Below are 19,000 nucleotides of genomic sequence, written 5' to 3' on the forward strand. Positions count from 1 at the left end.
CTGGAAGAGGGATAGTAGTACCATGTCAGAAAGATGCATTTTAAATGTGTAAATATGGGGAGAATTGTGCTTGCAGATGTTGGGAAGACAAAATGGACTATAGTACGTCTGAAGTGTTTTTGTATTTGGTGCTGTCATCAAACCCATTTCATATGTTTGGTTAACCTTGGTAGAATAAAAGGTCCCATTTTCTACTGTGGAAACAAGGTCAGATACACCTGCTGTCTTTGATGCCGGACAGCTCAAGCACTGGCACAAGACTTAAACTTGGTCAGTTGGACAATCTACCACACTTTGAATCTGAAATAGTAAAAGAAGTACTTGAAATCCAGTTTTCAGGGTCATCCAGCTCTTTTTGAGGTCATCGGAACTTGGCTATGACTCGGGTCATCTACTTTCCTTTGGTTTCTCTTGTTTTCCAAACCCAGCTCTCCAGCCATCAATTCTTTTGAGTTACCTGATCCTCTTCCAGTAAGTTCTTTTTCTGCTTAAGTTGATCATAATTCTCTGTTGTTGTCTGCAACCAAGAACTCTTAATGGTATACCTGAAAGAGATTCATTCTCTAAAGTAAGTGTCAGTAATACCATTTCAGATAATTGTTTCCTCTCTCCCCCAGAACTCCACCTTATCTCCCACAATTTGAATTTGGAGGTGAATAGTGTGTGATGGTTTCCCAGATAAATTAAAGAAATTAAATTTGTTAGATTTTTAACCATGAACACAGATGTGCTTTTAAAACTGTATTAAAATAACAAAAAACTAATCAACTAATTATAAGAGCAATTTCCACTTGAATACTAGTTATATGATTAAGAATGAGTCCTTTGACAAATCTGAAAATTTTCTAAACTTAGAATATGCATATTTCAAACTCAGAGTAAAGATATATAAATATTAAAAATGTGTTTGGCAAAAATATGTGGTGGCTAGTGTATATATTTACATTTTCTAGTTATAATGCACTTGGGATATTTATGAAAATTTTGAGTACTTTCTAAAAGTAAATAATAATCAGTAGCAATCAAAATTATTTTAACTATAATAATATAAACAAAAGATGTAAATTATACAAATGATACAACAGGCTGGCCTATATTAGAAATAAAATATATATACCTCTAGTATTCTGAGAATAAGCAAAGGATTACAAGTGTTGTGGCTGTCCCTTCAGATAGCCATTTGTTCATTTATTAACACCAGGGGCAATAACACAATGCTAAAGATAAACATGCATTGATTATACAATACATACTTACAAAACTTCTGTCTGTCACAATTAGTGAGTGCAAACAGAACTTCTACCAATCTTAGTGCATTTTTATTTTCACAAGTAAAACAGAAAAGAAAAATAGTGAATTTAATGCTATTCAGCACCTTTAGTAAAGTCAAAAGACTCAACATCTCCATATATCAAAACATTTGCATCTGTATCACCAAACATGTAAAGTTAATTATTCTGTTCCATTTTTAACATGAATTATTTTATTTACATTAATTTTTAGTTCAATAAATTTTAATATTTAAAAATTATCTAAATTCATAAAAGTATTTCATAAATTTCAACATTTAATTATGTACATTTAAGGAAGGCCATGAAAAAAGTTAAAGAAAATGTAGTCAGAAAGTTCAAGCAACATTATCAATTTAGCAAAAATTCCAACCAAATCGAGGCGGAGGGCATTCAAACATTCAAAAATCTTTTATATGCTGCCAACATGAAAAGGAAATTTCCAGTAATAAAAGTCATTATGAGAAATAATATTGAACTCACCAGTAGAAAATATATTTTAATAGGCATGACATATGCTTAGCAACAGTAATGACTTTATAGAAAACTTTTATGACACTGTCATATATGAACTACCTGGTTTGACTGTATGATAAAGGTGTATTTTAGAACTACAGAAGTTGATTTCAAAAAATATATTGTAGCAGCCATAATTTTATTTCCAGTTAAAACACAGTAAAATGTGAGAAGTAAAATTTATAATTAACTAAATGATACCCCAGTATTAGAAAATTTTAAATCCCATGCTATTCTAGCAATAATGTTCTCTAATATAATGTAGTCTGATGTAAGAATTGTGGAAGGCCAATAGTAAAATCAGACATAGGTATGGGCTTAAAGTTTCACTGAAATACTTAGGTAGCAAAATATATGAAAAAGTAATAGAAAAGTAAAAAGATAAAATTAAAAAAATATTGCACAGCCACATTACCTAGAAAGTAAAGTTGATGTTTAAAAAGCTCTAAACATGGATGATATAAATTATCTTCCATATAAAAAGGTATAAATATTTCTTAGAACTTATCAGCATCTACATTTTAATATAATACATTATTTAAAACATTGTTGAATGAGGTAATTGTCCAGTTGCTAACAATGCTTTTATACTATTGGAAATATTTGAGGGCAGCAACCAGAAAGAATTTCTCTAAAAATATTTCCGAATCAAGAACAGCTATATGTGCAGCTCTCCCAATGAGTGAATCAGCTGTATTGGGCAATGCATTGATGACATTGTAGCGAACCAAATTACAGTCCTTGCTTTGCAGAACTGGGCGAAGCAAGTTGTGGATCATTTCTGAATATATCTGTCCTGTGAAATAACCAGAAAAAAAGGAAAATTAGTTCACACAAGTAATTGAAAAAAAAAACTATGCCAATTTTTAGGTAAGTTATAAAATCTAGTTACATTATTTCCAGATAAAGCAGAAAAATGGCTTTTAAAAAAGGTTTAGTTTTTCTTCAACTATCATTTTTGGGACTGTTTATAGAAAATATAAGTAATCACATTATCAAGTTAAGTGGAAGTAACAGATTTAATATACATTATTTTTGAAATTTAATTTTTTTCTTTTTTATTGAGATGGAGTTTCGCTCTTGTTGACCAGGCTGGAGTGCAATGATGCACTCTCAGCTCACTGCAACCTCCACCTCCTGAGTTCAAGCCATTCTCCTGTTTCAGCCTCCTGAGCAGCTGGGATTACAGGTGTGCACCACCATGCCTGGTTAATTTTTGTATTTTTAGTAGAGACAGGGTTTAGCCATGTTGGCCAGGCTGGTCTTGAATGCCTGACCTAGTGATCCACCTGCCTGGGCCTCCCAAAGTGCTGGGATTACAGGCATGAGCCACTGTGCCCAACCTATGTTTTGCTAATTCTTACAATGGATTTACTGAGGTCATACTAAGCACATAAAAGGTAAAGATTAGAATATATGTACATAAATGTATAAACTGCCTTATAAGGGGAAAAACATTTATAGCACTTATGTACTACTATATCACTAATGAGTACTAACAGTGTCCATGGAACCTGTGAGCTTTAGAGAGGTAAATATTAAATTTCAGACGACAGGAAGGATGCTGCCTGAGGAATGACAAGAAAGGAAGAGTACACAGAAGCACAATCAGATCTAGAAAAGAGAGGTGTTTAAGAGAAAGACCGATATAATACATACTCATCAAAACACTTTTTACTCCCACCTCTCCTCTTAGTTTTCATTGTGAGTCAAGTTGGATTTGTGGTTCCAAGCTATTTTAAAAATATGTTAATACAGGAAGTCCAAACATGTTTTCAACATTTGATTTCCCCTGCCCCCCCATGGCACAGAATCCCACTGCTAAAACAAAGGACATTTATCTGAAGGTTAAACATCTTCTGAATTTTTTCCTTAGGTGGACTCTAGCCTTTGCTAGAACAGAAGAAAAGGTTATTCTGATGTCACAAATGTATAATCAACATTTTCTAAGTGAACAGAATACTGACCATGTAGCAGGTACCACGTTAGGCACTGCCAATAAAAATTGTGCTTAAGAGTTCTTGCCTTAAGGAGCTGTTCACTGCCACAATGTAGAAAAATAAAGAATTAAGAGTTTAAAATCAGCCTCATTCCAAAACCGGAACTGAGGCAACACTGAGAGAGGCATGAGACCCAGGTTCTTGACCTAAGCCTGTAATTAACTGACTTTGGCTAAGCCACTTAGTATCTATGGGCCTTATTTATAAAATGAACAAACAGGACTCGAGTCTCCTTCTAGCTCCAAATAGCTATAATTTAAATTTGTTATTCACAAATAGCAAAAGAACAAATAAAGTCTTTATCATTTACTATATTTTACTATTTTTATCATTTACTATCAGTAAAGAGGGGCAAATCCTTGCTGCCACCTTTGCGTAAAAGTGAGATACAGCAGAACATGCGACAATGATGACCACAATTGTCGATCCTAGTAATTCAGAGAAAATCAAAGTATGAACTACTTTTGAGGCAGCAAAATAGAGAGGAATTTGTAATCAGATGAAAGAACTACTTCATTGGTAAAGACAGTTCACGTGGTAGGTGAGAAGAAAGGAAGAAAAATGAAGGAGGATAGCTGTTAATATAAGTGGATGGAAAGGAAGTAACAGGAAAGAGAAGGGTGACAGGAGAAAAAGTGACCACAAGAAAAATTTTGGAGAGCTCATTAATAGCTGTAACTCTCTGAAATACTTTCATTGCATTACCTGATTGTTTGTCCTTTAAAGCTGTTTTGCACATTTCAATGCGGGCAGAGTGATAAGGAACGTATCGATCCTGTAGCGATCCCACTAAGACAACGTTTTTGAAATAATGAAGCCCTGTGAATAGAATAAATTATAATGCAGTGGTTAACCAGATTTAAAACAAGTTATTAGTACCATATTAAGCGACCAAAAAATAAACTTCCTTAGCAGTACTGAGTTTCTGACTTTTTCAATACTTGATGAATCTTTTCTCCAAATTTCAATATGTTCTTTAGAAAAAACCCACTTGACTGTTATGCAGTCTTGGTGCTGATATGAGAATGTGTGTTTTGCACTGGGAGCAAGCACTGTTGCTCAGTGGTGTGGAGATGGGGGGAAAGAGAATACGTGGACTAATGTTCTATTTAAAGTATTTCATGACATTCTTATCTTCTAAAAGGTATTTATCAATATTTGGGACTATTTCAAAAGAAACAAAATTATACTTTCTCATTAAAACAAACAAAACACCCCACAGGAAACCATTTAAAGCTTTTACTTTCATTTATGACAATTGCTTAATATGACTTATGTTTTCTTAATTTTTTTTTCTTTCTTTGAGATGTAGCCTTGCTTTTTCGTCTAGGCTGGAGTGCAGTGGTACAATCTTGGCTCACTGTAACTTTTGCCTCCCAATTCAAGGGATTCTCCTGCCTCAGCTCCCGAGTAGCTGGGACTATAGGTGCCTGCCACCACGCCCAGCTAATTTTTGTACTTTCAGTTGAGACGGGGTTTCACCATATTGGTCGGGCTGGTCTTGAACTCCTGACCTCGTGATCTGCCCACCAAGCCTCTCAAAGTGCTGGGATTGTATGATGTCAGAAGGACACAAGCTTTTATTTTTCAGTAATAATAATAGGTTTTGTGATTCATCCACAGATTTTTATCAGGTCCCTCTATTTTCATTTTTAGTTAACTAGGTGAATTTGGGGGTTAGGATGTTGAGATATTCTGCAAATTAACTCATTTAAGTACTAAAACCATGTTCTTGACCTCTTTAGTACTAGCAATGTTCTAATTTTACTATTTGGCTTGAACTAGTAAGTAAAAAAGTATGTAATTATTAAATAAGACACAAATCAATATGGTAATATGTTATAATGTGGGTGTGTAGTACATGAAATTTTGTCTTAGAATGTTCCAGTAAAATTTTGGTACTGTATGCCTACTGCCATTTGGATTTTTGGAGACAGGGCAATTATGGGAACTATTGTGGATCAAAAATGTAGGAGGACTTTGTAGACTTTTCATTTCTCCCATGAAACTCAAGGATCTTTTTTTTTTTTTTTTTTTAGGCAGAGTCTCACTCTGTTGCCCAGGCTGGAGTGCAGTGGCACAATATTGGCTCACTGCAACCTCTGCCTCCCGGATTCAAGTGATTCTCATGCTTCAGCCTCTTAAGTAGCTGGAATTACAGGGGTGGGCCACCACACCTGGCTAACTTTTGTATTTTAAGTAGAGTCGGGGTTTCACCATGTTGGCCAGGCTGGTCTTGAACTCCTAGCTTCAAAGTGATCCACCTGCCTTGGCCTCTCAAAGAGCTGGGATTACAGGAATGAACCACCATGCCTGACCTAAGGATCTTAATCTTGAGAAGAGTATGGATTCACACACAGCCAAGTATGACTGTATGATACTATCTATGCCAAAAATAAGGCCATCCCTCTTTTTTCCTAATGAGACTATATCACTTTTTTTGGGGGAGATGGCATTTTGAATGTATACAATCCTAAGGAGAAATATGAAATAATCAAATGTTTACAGAAGTCAATTGAACACGTTTAAAATAATATTGTATAAAATATTAAGAAAAAATGATTTTTCCCATTCATTCTCACATCTCATGACACAATTTGATATCAGTATCTTCAACACTAACAGTGCTACTTTGTGAATACCTAGAGCACAGGTATTCACACATTTACCCCTGGAGTCACCTAAGACTTTCTATGGTTTAGATAGGTGTATACAGCTTTAAGAAAACTGATTTCCAGACTGGGCGAGATGGCTCACGCCTGTAATCTCAGAACTTTGGGAGGTGGATCAGGGAAAACTGCCTGAGCCCAGGAGTTTGAAACCAGCCTGGGCAACAAAGTGAGGCCCTGTCTCTACAAAAAATATGAAAATTAGCCAGGTGTAGTACTTCATGACTGTAGTCTTAGTTACTCAGGAGGCTGAAGTGGGAGCATTGCTTGAGCCCAGGAGGTGCAGTAAGCCATGGCTGTAGCACTGCACTCCAGCCCAGGTGACAGCAAGACCTTGTCTCTAAAAATAAAAAAAGAAAAAAGAAAAAAAGAAAATTGATTTCTAGATCCCAACCTCCAGATGAGCTCTTTTCTAAAAGTGACTTGCCTTTCTCCCACTTTATAAGAGAAAGATATTATTTCTCCAATCTATTTCACATCTTAAGGTATATAGCCCTACGGTATGAGTCTCTAGAAAACCAAACAAAATATAAAGTCTAACTTTTTCTGTCAAAAAGTCAGTTTGCCTTGACTGTTTGACAGTGAGAAATGGCTTTGCCAATTGCATTTTATGGCACATGTTTCCCATAATTTGGATGAGCTAAATCTGTAACTCCAATAGAATGAGCAGAGACTTTCTATTTTATGAAAATACAATTAATGGCCAAGCACAGTGGCTCATGCCTATAATCCTAGCACTTGGGAGGCTGAGGTGGGTGGATCGCCTGAGATCAGGAATTAAGAGACCATCCTGGCCAATGTGGTGAGACACTGTATCTACTAAAAATACAAAAACTTAAGCCAGGTGCAATGGTATGTGCCTGTAGTCCCAGCTACACCAGAGGCTGAGGCAGGAGAATTGCTTGAATCCGGGAGGTGGTGGTTGTAATGAGGTGGGATCATGCCACTTGACACCAGCCTGGGTGACAGGGCAAAACTCTGTCTCCAAAAAAAAAAGGAAATATAACTAAAGTACGTATATACTGCTCAATATGCCAGAAAATACACCCTTTGCAACTATTTAAATGTACAGAACATTTTCTTTAGGTGTCATCCTAAAATCATATGAGACACAAAGGTTTTCAAAATTCTTTTAAGATGTAAACAAGGCAAAAATGTGAAAACCACTTCATTTGTACCCAAGTTGTTTTAGGCACTGTACTTTTTGAATCTGGGTGTGACACTACTAAAATTATATCCCTAGCTCCATGAAACCAGTCACATAACATTAGTGCAATTGGCTTTTTCACTTCTCAAAGAGGTATACATTTATGTTTTTATAAAGGACTACCATATTGCACAACTCCTGGGGTGCCATTCATATCAGGTCTACATGAACTAGTCCACAATCTACCACTTCAGACAGAGCTGTGTGCTGCCCAGTCTATGGAAGCCTTGCTCAACTCTCTACATTTTTATACTTTCCTAAATGACAGTTTTTCCTTAAACTGGCAGTGTATTCTACTTCCTTCACTCTTAGCTTATGATCTGCTTCCTATTTCATTGAGAATAAAGAATTAAGAGAATTAAAAAGAAATTAAAAGAACTTCCACACCCATCCACCTATCACACCTGTATGTTCTACCTTCACTCTTGTTCCTATTGACCAAGTGACCATTCTCCCACCTAAGGCCAGCCCTTTCATGTTATACTCGGTCCTAATCTCTCCTATTTAAGAACATGACTCTAGTAGCTGTCTCTTGCTATCAATTTTCCCTTTCGTATGGCTTATATGTCCACTAAAACCATAACATTCCCATCCTTAAAAGGAAAAAAAATGGGCTGGGCACAGTAGCTCATGTCTATAATCCCAGAACTTTGGGAGGCTGAAGTGGGTGGATCAAGCCTGTGTTGAGCAAGTCCACTGGCATGATTTTTCCAACAGTACATACTCTGTGTCTCTGTGTCATATTTTGGTAATTCTTACAGTATTTCAGACTTTTTCATTATTCTTGTATCTGTTATGGTAATCTGTGATCAGTTATCTTTGATGTTACTATTGAAATTGTTCTGTAATGCCATGAACTATGCCCATATAAGAGGGTGAACTTATGGACTGTACTCTGACTGCTCCAACTGACCATTGCCCGTATTTCTCTCTCCTTGGGCCTCTCTAGTACCTGAGACACAGCTATATGGAAATTGGGCCTATCAATAACCCCACAATGGCCTGTAAACGTTCAAGTGAAAGGAAAAGTCACATGTCTCTCATATTAACTATTTTTATTTTTTGAGACAGGGATTCACTCTGACTCAGGCTACACTGCAAAGGTGTAATCATGACTCACTGCAGCCTCTTATCTTTTGAGCTCAAGGGATCCTCCTACCTCAACCTCCCAGGTAGCTGAAACAACAGGTATGCGACAATACATGGGATAATTTTTTGTTTCCCAGGCTGATCTCAAACTCCTAGGCTTCAATGATCCCCAGCCTTGGCCTTGCAAAGTTCTGGGATTACAGGCATGAGCCACCATGTCTGACTCTGTTTCTTACTTTAAATTAAAAGCTGGAAATGATTAAGCTTAGTGAGGAAGGCATGTCAAAAGCAAGATAGGTTGAAAAGCAGGCTTCATGTATCAAAGAGTTAGTCAAGATGTGAATGCAAAGGAAAAGTTATTGAAGGAAATTAAAAGGGCTACTCCAGTGAATACACAAATGATGAGAAAGCAAAACAGCTTTATTGTTGATATGGAGAAAGTCTGGATGGCATGGATAAAAAAAACCTGCTGAAACATCCCCTTAGCCAAAGCTTACTCCAGAGCAGGACCCCAACTCTTCAATTCTCTCAAGGCTGGGGAAAATGAGGAAGCTGCAGAAAATAGTTGGAAGCTAGCAGAAATTGAAGGAAAGTTGTCTCCATAACATAAAAGTGGAAGGTGAGGCAGCAACTGCTGATAAAGAAGCTGCAGCAAATTATCTGGAAGATCTAGCTAAGGTATATGATGACAAGGCTACAGTAAAAAAACAGATTTTCAATGTTGACAATATTGCCTTCTATTGAAAGAAGATGCCATCCATGACTTTATAGCTAGAGAGGCATCAATGCCTGGCTTCAAAGGGCAGGCTGACTCCTTTTTAGGGGTTAAGGCAGCTGGGACCTTGAAACCAATACTCATCATTCCTAAAATCCAGGAGCCCTTAACAATTACACGAAGTCTACTGTCTGTATTCTATTAATGGAACAACAAAGCCTGGATTACAGCACATCTATTTACAGCATGGGTTACAGGGTATTTTAAGCCCAGATTTGAGACCTACAACTCAGAAAAAAAGATTCCTTTCAAAATATTACTGCTTATTAACAATGCACCTATTCAACCAAGACCTCTCATGGAGATACATAAGGAGATTAATGATGTTTCCATGTCTGCTAACACAATCTATTCTGCAACCCATGTGATCCACGATTATTTTGACTTTCAAGTCTTATTACTTTAGAAATACATTTTGTAAGGTGATAACTGCCATAGGTAGTGATTCCTCTGATGGAGCTGAGCAAAGTAAAATGAAAACCTTTTGGAAAAAATTCACCATTATAAATGCCATTAAGAACATTCATGATTTATGGGAGGTCAAAATGTCTACATGAACAGAAATTTGGAAGAGGCTAATTCCAACCTTCATGGATAACTTTGTGGAAGTCAAGACTTGAGTGGAGAAAATAACCGCAGATGTGGTGGAAGTAGCAAGAGAACTAGAATTAGAATTGGAACCTGAAGATGTGACTGAATTGCTGCAATCTCATGATCAAACTTGAATAGATGAAAAGTTGCTTGTTACAGATGAACAGAGAAAGTCGTTTCTTGAGATGGAAGCTACTTGTGGTGAAAATGCTATAAACATTGTTGAAATAACAACAAAAGATTTGGAATATTACATAAACATAGTTGAAAAAGCGGTGGCAGGGTTTGAGAGGACTAATTTTGAAAGAAGTTCTACCAGGTAAAATACTATCAAACAGCATCACATGCTACTGAGATACCTTTTGTGAAAGAGTCAATTAATGCAGCAAACTTCACTGTGATTGTAATTTAAGAAACTGCCATAGCCACTTTAATTTTCAGCAACCACTACTCTGATTGGCAAAAACATTATGACTAGCTGAAGGCTCAGACAATCATTAGCATTTTTAATAATAAAGTATTTTTAAATTAAAGTATGCATACTTTTTTAAAAAGATATAATGCTATGGCACATTCTGACTACAGTATAGTGTAAACATAACTTTTATACGTTCTGGGAAACCAAAAAAATTCATGTGACTCACCTTTTTTTATGGTGATCTGGAACCAAATCCACAGTATGTCCAAGGCAAATCTGTATTTTGTTACAAATTCCTTTCTTGGTATACACACAATTTTTCATTTAAAAATGTAACTGGTATTATAATAGTTATATTATTTTGTCTTTTTTTACTTAATACTTTGGGGACAGCTTTTCATGCTTGTACGAATATATTTACCTCGTTTTTAAAAATTATTACATGGAATTACCAGGATTAATGTTTACTATGTCTCCTATTTCCCTAGTGAAGGACATTTATATTCATTCCACTTCAGAGGGGAGGGGACATAAAAACAGTAGAACACTGCAATGAATAGCCTAAACCTAATTGTGTGAGATTTCTGTAGGAAAAACCCCTGAAGGAAATTGTTGAATAAATTCTTAAAATTCTGACAAATGTACTCTCCAAAAAGATAGTAAAATTTCCCCTTCCATTATTAATATATGAAGGTTTCTGTTTCACACACTCATCAATACTGTATCTTTTACATTTTACCAACCTAATGACAAAAATGATTAACTTATTGTTTATTGGCCTTCCATATATATGTATATTTTTTAAAATTTTTATTTTAGTTTTTGGTAACTGCCTTTTTCTCTCTCCCTCTCTTTCTTTTTTGAGATGGGGTCTCCCTCTGTCACGAGGCTGGAATGCAGTGGCACAATCTAGGCTCACTGCAATCTCCGCCTCCCAGGTTCAGCAATTACAGGCGTGAACCACCATGCCCAGCTAATTTTTGCATTTCTAGTAGAGACGAGGTTTCATCATGTTGGCCAGGATGGTCTCTATCTCCTGACCTTGTGATCTGCCCATCTCAACCTCCCAAAGTGTGAAAAGTGCTGACCTCTTTTCTCTTTTGCTCATTTTTTTTTCTCTGTTGGGTTGTTATGTATTAGGAACAGCAGTTCCTAATACAGGCATAAACGATATTACATATCACCAGCTCTAGATGTTTGCTGTGTGAATTAATTATATATTTGCCAAATTACATGATCATTAAAACTTCCTCACACATTTCCCACTGATCAAGATTTTTGAAAGCTTTATTTCTGTATTTGTAAGAATAAAAGGAATTATATTTTTCTCAATAAAATTAAAGACATTTTTCAAAATAGCTCTTTATAGAGATTCTGATGTACTTCTCCAGAAAAACATCACTAAGGTTAGAAATTACTGATTTAGACTGAGATTTCTGGAAGAAGTGTCTATGGCTCCTCATGTTCATGCAGCTCAGTGGAAGCGGGCAAAATCAGTAAAGATTATTCAGAGGATTTCAAAGATACCCATTCACTCTTAGATTTCATGATCATAAAATAAATTTTAAAATTCTAATACTGATTAAATACACTATGTTGTTGTACTTCTAAATGTGATTCTTACATCAGTACTGTACTTTAAAAATGCATTTTAAACTTGGTAATCAGTTTTCTAGTCATTCAACAAACATTATTACTTCTAATGTTGTGCTTTCGCACAGGTTTGCTTTTTATATTAGCAAAGAACCAAGTTAGTTAAATATATTATGGCCCTTTTTGAATCTTTTGGTTTCAATTTCTTGTCTAGCAGTGTTGGCTACAGAAGGCAGAAACTCAAAGTGAAGCACAGCTGACTCTAGAGTGGCAGTGCTGGTAGGAGTTATGGTAGTACTTCATCTGAATTAAGTTCAGCCAACAAAAATGTTTTAAGTCTTTATTTTGGGAGCTAATATTCTAGGTTCATCTTTTCTGCACTTACCTTGATTCTAGCTTCTCAAAGACAACCTAGTTAACTAGGTTGTGGGTTAACTTCACTGAGCCCCTGAAATGCATAATTATTTGTTGAATGTTACCTTTAATTTTGGGAACTGACACGATTTCCCCATTTATAGGATAACATGGTTTAACCAGAAAAATTTGTAGTTATATTGCTACTTTTTACCAAGAAAAAGATTAAAATAAATCCTCCATATCGCTCTGGACTATATAATAATGTGATTGGTATATGAACACCTTAATTGCAACTTTCATCTTCATAATCTTAAGTCTTTCCAATTCTTCTGGCTACTCATTTGTTCTAAAACTTCAGAGTTTTAATGAAATTCACATTGAGTCATTTGGTGTTTACCCTCTGGAACTGTCGAGAGCAGTGGTTCTAAACTGGTGATTTTTCCCCCAAGGAATATTCTGCAGCATCTGAAGATTATTTTTGGTTGTCACCGCTGAGGGTAGAAAGGTGTATGTGCTACTGGCATCTGGGGGCAGAGGCAAGAGATGCTGCCAAGCATGCTGCAATGTTCACGACAACCCCTGAAAACAGAATTCTCCAGCCCAGAATGTCAGTAGTGCTGAAGCTAAGAAAACTCTGTGCTTTTAAAACTAACATATTCTAAACAATATTAAACTATTTTTTACTCATTTTGAATAAATTTGAATGAATTTTCTTCCTAAAATAATGTTAGCTGATGCTGGTTCTTTCCCGCACTTTCAGAAACAAAATATACATATTATTTACAAATCAAAAGTGACACCTATGATTAAATCCCTCTGTAATCTTCTGGATACGAAGAGTACTTCGTGCCACAGTAGGACAGCAGGAGCTTTCTTTAATTGTTATACTTTATTTGTCAGAATTCAACAGTTGGTAAAAAGACTCTAAGGCAGGTGTTTTTAGGAAGATCTTAAAATAGGATATTTTGTTTTTGAAATTCCAACAATGAATAGATTCTTATTTGGCTATTTTGAGTCCTTATTACAGAATGTCAGAGTGCCCATGATTCCTCTCTCTGCTTTAGTAATATATCTCGACTACTTCAACACTGGTGTCATCTAATGTCAACATATTATACATTTATTTTACTTTCTACATTGCTCTAGCTCCTTCATCTTTCTTTCCCCTGCTATTCAATGCTGAGATGCTTGTGTGCCATCTGCAAATTATTTACATATTCTATTACCAATCTGAAGAATACCATAGGTTTTGTCAAAAGTTGCTATAAAAATTTAATGAATGTTTATCATTGTAATTCCTTCATTGACATAGATGATTTCCCTTTAAAAGCAACATTTCTGTAACGCTTTACCAGTTCCACTGTGTTCACAAAAAGGTAATTTCTCACCCAATAAATTCATGATTTTTCTAAAAAATACGGTATTTATCAATTGTTTTACAAATTATTTTAAGGTTTTAAAAAGGTTTCTTCATTTTAAAATAGTGAACAGCTTTCAATAAAGGAAAGCTATTCACTAATAATATGTTGCACAGAAAAATACTGTTTCAAAAGGAAGACCCACAGAGGAGGCCTTGCTTAAATAAAAAAGGCAAAAGAGAAAAAGGCTGGATTTTGATTTAGACAAATAATTTTAGGCTTTTTCAAAGCAATGGAAAATTCGCTGTTCAGAAGAAACTGAAGCAATAATCAAACTAGAGCATCTAAGAATGTAGCTTTAGAATAATAAAATATAAAAAAGAAATGATCACTTTTATTGTTTTAAAACACTTAAGAATAGCATATTGGTTAAATATGCTTTTCCTTTGTTCTATGTTTTCCTGTTTTATTTAACTTGTTTGATGTGAACCTATATATTCTATTTTGTGAATAAAGTAATTATATGTAAATATAAAGGAATAGCAACTTTCTAGGGACAGACTACTAATTTCTCACAATTCACTAGATGTGGCCTCCCAAAACCTCCCCAAAAACTCAAACACGCCACATGAAATAGAGAACTGTTTCAACCTCTACAAAATTATAATTTTAAAATAAATTGAAATACTTGTTATTTAAAAGTACAACTAGAAGTAGCTTCTTAAGTTCTTGAAAATGTACCATTATTGGTTGAACATGATGCAGTGTGAACCATGCACAAATGCTTACTAGCTTTTCATAAAGTTAAGCAACCTCAGGCAAGTCATTCAATCTCTCTGTGCTTCAGTGTCCTCATCTGCAAAATGGGGACAATATTCCTACCCCAGAGGGTTAAAATAAGCTAATATGTCTATGTGTTTAAATTGTACCTAGAACATGGTAAATGTTACATATGTATTAGCTGTTATTTTTCCAATATTTTAGTATTAACCAATGCATCTGTCACAATTAAAAAATAGTACTCTTTTTCTTTTTGAGACGGAGTCTTGCTCTGTTGCCCAGGCTGGAGTATAGTGGCATCTCGGTTCACTGTAGCCACCAACTCCTGGGTTCAAGTGATTCTCCTGCCTCAGGCTGCTGAGTAGCTGGGATTACAGGTGTGCCCCACCACATCTGCCTAATTTTTTGTATTTTTAGTAGAGACAGGGTTTCACCATGCTGGCCAGACTGATCTCAAACTCCTGACTTCAGGTGATCCACCCAACTCAGCCGGCTTCTCAAAGTGCTGGGATTACAGGCATGAGCTACTGCACCCAGCCAGAAAACAATACTCTTTAATATTTTTTTCCAAAATGGACATTAATTCAATTCAAGTGTAAACTAATAAACTCGTGAGTACAAACAAAAATCTTAAAACATAAAAACAATTTTAAGTCACTCAAATAATTTTTATAGCTGATATCAGCATTTAGATAAAAGTTCTGTTAAAAAAATTTCCTGAGAGGTTCTAAGATGACCAATTAGGAGCAGCTCAGGATTGCAGCTCCCAGAGAAAGCAGTGAGGGTGGACGCCGCATTTCCAGACAGATTTTTATTGCCCACAGAGCAGGAGATTCCCAGGCGGAGGATCCCTATGGGTCACCAGCATGGCTGTTTTGGCTGGCGCAGCTGTTTTTGCCGGCATGGCTGTTTTGCCAGTGCCCCGGCGCAGCGGTTCTCCATACAAAATACACGGGTCTGGGAGCAGTTTTAGCTGGCGACTGGAGCTCCTGGGACACAGAGTCACCCATTCAACTGATAAAAAAGGGGACTGAAACAGGGAGCCAGGCCAGGAGATTCCCGGGCAAAAAAGTGCCACGAATCTCCAAGCGGCTGTTTCAGCCGGCACAGTGGGTCACCACATGGGAAATAACACAGATCCTGGCGCCTTTTCAACAGGTGACTGGAACACCTGGGAGACAGAGTCATCCGTTCAACTGAAAAAAAAAAAAAAAAAAAAAAAAAGGGCTCTGAGGCAGGGAGCCAGGTGATCAGGCTTGGCTGGTCCCACCCCCACAAAAAAACAGCAATCAGAAACTGGATTGAGAGTTTCACAGCAAGCACAGCTGAACTCGGGATGGTCCAGCTCTGTTGGGGAGGGGCATCTGCCATTACCAACGCAGTCCATCACTATGGAGGTAGTTTGCCATTGCTGAGGCAGCCTGCCATTACAGAGAGAGTCTGCCATTATAAAGGTGGGCCACCATTGCTGAGGCAGTTCTAACTACACCTATATAAACAGGACTGCAGGGAAGTTCACAAGGCAGCTGGGTGGAGCCCACAGTAGCTCAGCAAAGCCTCTGCAGGCAGACAGTGACTAGGCTGCCTCCTTGCTGGGCAGGGCAGTCCTGAAAAAAGGCAGCAGCACAACAGAAACTCATAAATAAAGCCCTAACTCCCAGGGACAGAGCACCTGGGAATAAAAAAGTGGGGGGGTATATGAGTTCTGCTGCAGCAGACTTAAACGTTACCTGCCCAGCAGCTCTGAATGAACAATGGAGCTCACAGCGCAGCACTTGAGCTTCTATAAAGGACAGACTGTCTCCTCAAGCAGCTCCCTGACCCACGTATATCCAAAGAGTCACCTTATAAAGGAGAGCTCAGACTGACATCTGGTGGGTATCCTTTTGGGACAAAGATAGCAGAAGAAGAAACTGCCAGCAACCCTTACTGCTCCGCAGCTGCTGCAGGTGATCCCCAGGCAAGCAGGGCCTGGAGTTGACCTCAGCAGTCCTACAGCAGAGGGGCCTGACTGTTAGAAGAAAAACTAAGAAACAGAAATAAATAACTTCATCATCAACAAACTGGATGTCCACTCAGAGACCCAATCTGAAAGTTAACAACTACAAAAAACGACAAGTGGATAAATCCACAAAGATGGGAAGAAACCGGCGCAAAAAGGGTGAAAACACCCGAAACCAGAACACCTCTCCTCCTACAAGGGATCACAACTCCTCACCAGCAAGGGAACAAGGCTGGATAAAGAATGAGTGTGATGAACTGACAGAATCAGGCTTCAGAAGGTGGGTAATAAGAAACTTCTGTGAGCTAAAGGAACATGTTCTAACCCAATGCAAAGAAACTAAGAACCTTGAAAAAAGATTTGACGAAATGCTAACGAGAATAAACAACTTAGAGAGGAATATAAGTGAATTGATGGAGCTGAAAAACATGACCAAAAACTTCACGAAGCATACACAAGTTTCAACAGCTGAATTGACCAAGCAGAAGAAAGGGTATCAGAGGCCGAAGATCAACTCAGTGAAATAAAACAAGAAGGCAAGATTAGAGAAAAAAGGGTAAAAAGGAATGAACAAAGCCTCCAACAGATATGGGACTATGTGAAAAGACCTAATCTATGTTTGATAGGTGTACCTCAATGTGACGGAGAGAATGAATCCAAGCTGGAAAATACTCTTTAGGATATTATACAGGAAAATTTCCCCAACCTACAGGCCAATATTCAAGTCCAGGAAATACAGAGAACACCATAAAGATATTCCTCAAGAAGAGCAACCCCAAGGCACATAATCGTCAGATTCACCAGGGTTGAAATGAAGGAGAAAATGCTAAGGGCAACCAGAGAGAAAGGTCGGGTTATCCACAAAGGGAAGCCCATCAGAATCACAGCAGATCTCTCAGCAGAAACCCTACAAGCCAGAAGAGAGTGGGGGCCAACATTCAACATCCTTAAAGAACTTTCAACCCAGAATTTCATATCCAGCCAAACTAAGCTTCAAAAGTGGGAAAAATAAAATCCTTTACAAAAAAGCAAGTACTTAGAGATTTCATCACCACCAGGCCTGCTTTACAAGAGCTCCTGAAAGAGGTACTAAACATGAAAAGCAATGAGTACCAGTCACTCCAAAAACATATGAAATGGTAAAGAGCATCAACACAATGAAGAAACTGCATCAACTAACAGGCAAAACAGCCAGCTAGCATCAAAATGGCAGGATCAAATTCACACATAATAATATTAACCCTAAATGTAAATGGGCTAAATGCCCCAATCAAAAGAAACAGACTGGCAAATTGGATAAAAAGCCAAAACCCATCAGTGTGCTGTATCCAGGAAACCCATCTCACATGCAAAGACACATACACAAAGGCTCAAAATAAAGAGATGGAGGAAGATTTACCAAGCAAATGGAGAGCAAAAAATAATCAGGAGTTGAAATTCTCATCTCTGATAAAACAAACTTTATACCTAGAAAGATCAAAAGAGACAAAGAACGACATTACATAATGGTAAAAGGATCAATGCAACAAGAAGAGCTAACGATCCTAACTATATACGCACCCAATACAGGAGTACCCAGATACATAAGGCAAGTTCTTAATGACTTACAAAGAGACTTAGACTCCCACATGATAATAGTGGGAGACTATAACACCCCTTTGTCAATATTAGGCAGATGAACCAGATAGAAAATTAACAAGGATATCCAGGACTTGAACTCAGACCTGGAACAAGCAAACCTAATAGACATTTACAGAACTCTGCACCCTGAATTGACAGAATATACATTCTTCTCAGCACCACATCACACCTACTCTAAAACTGACCACATAATTGGAAGTAAATCACTGCTCAGCAAATGCAAAAGAATGGAAATCATAACAAACATTCTCTCAGACCACAGTGCAATCAAGTTAGAACTCAGAATTGAGAAACTAACTCACTACCGCACAGCTTCTTGGAAACTGAACAACTGGCTCTTGAATGTTGACTGGATAAATGATGAAATGAAGGCAGAAATAAATATGTTCTTCGAAACCAACCAGAACAATGACACAACATACCAGAATCTCTGGGACACATTTAAAGCAGTGTCTAGAGGAAAATATACAGCAATAAATGCCCACATGAGAAGCAAGGCGAGATCTAAAATCAACACCCTATCGTCAAAATTGAAAGAGCTAGAGGAGCAAGATCAAAAAAACTCAAAAGCTAGCAGAAGACAAGAAATAACTAAGATCAGAGCAGAACTGAAGGAGATAGAGACACAAAAAAACCTTCAAAAAAAATCAATAAATCCAGGACCTGGTTTTTCGAAAAGATCAACAAAACAGACCACGAGCCATAGCTATTAAAA

At 37.0% G+C, this 19,000-nt stretch overlaps 1 protein-coding gene across 3 annotated transcripts in view; it reads right to left on the bottom strand.

Annotated features, from left to right (window-relative positions):
- Positions 1–728: 728 nt before the first annotated feature.
- Positions 729–19,000, bottom strand: part of FAM135A (family with sequence similarity 135 member A) — a 154,524-nt gene continuing 136,252 nt past the window's right edge. For all 3 annotated transcript variants that reach the window (XM_074398106.1, XM_074398108.1, XM_074398107.1), the window contains 2 exons: positions 4,511–4,624; positions 729–2,601 (listed from right to left, as the gene is read on the bottom strand). In XM_074398106.1, the coding sequence (XP_074254207.1) occupies positions 2,396–2,601; positions 4,511–4,624 (320 nt within the window). In that variant the 3' untranslated portion in view covers positions 729–2,395. The remainder of the gene's footprint in view (positions 2,602–4,510; positions 4,625–19,000) is intronic.

This window comes from Saimiri boliviensis, chromosome 4 (genome assembly GCF_048565385.1).
Source record: "Saimiri boliviensis isolate mSaiBol1 chromosome 4, mSaiBol1.pri, whole genome shotgun sequence".
Taxonomy (NCBI): Eukaryota; Metazoa; Chordata; class Mammalia; order Primates; family Cebidae; genus Saimiri; species Saimiri boliviensis.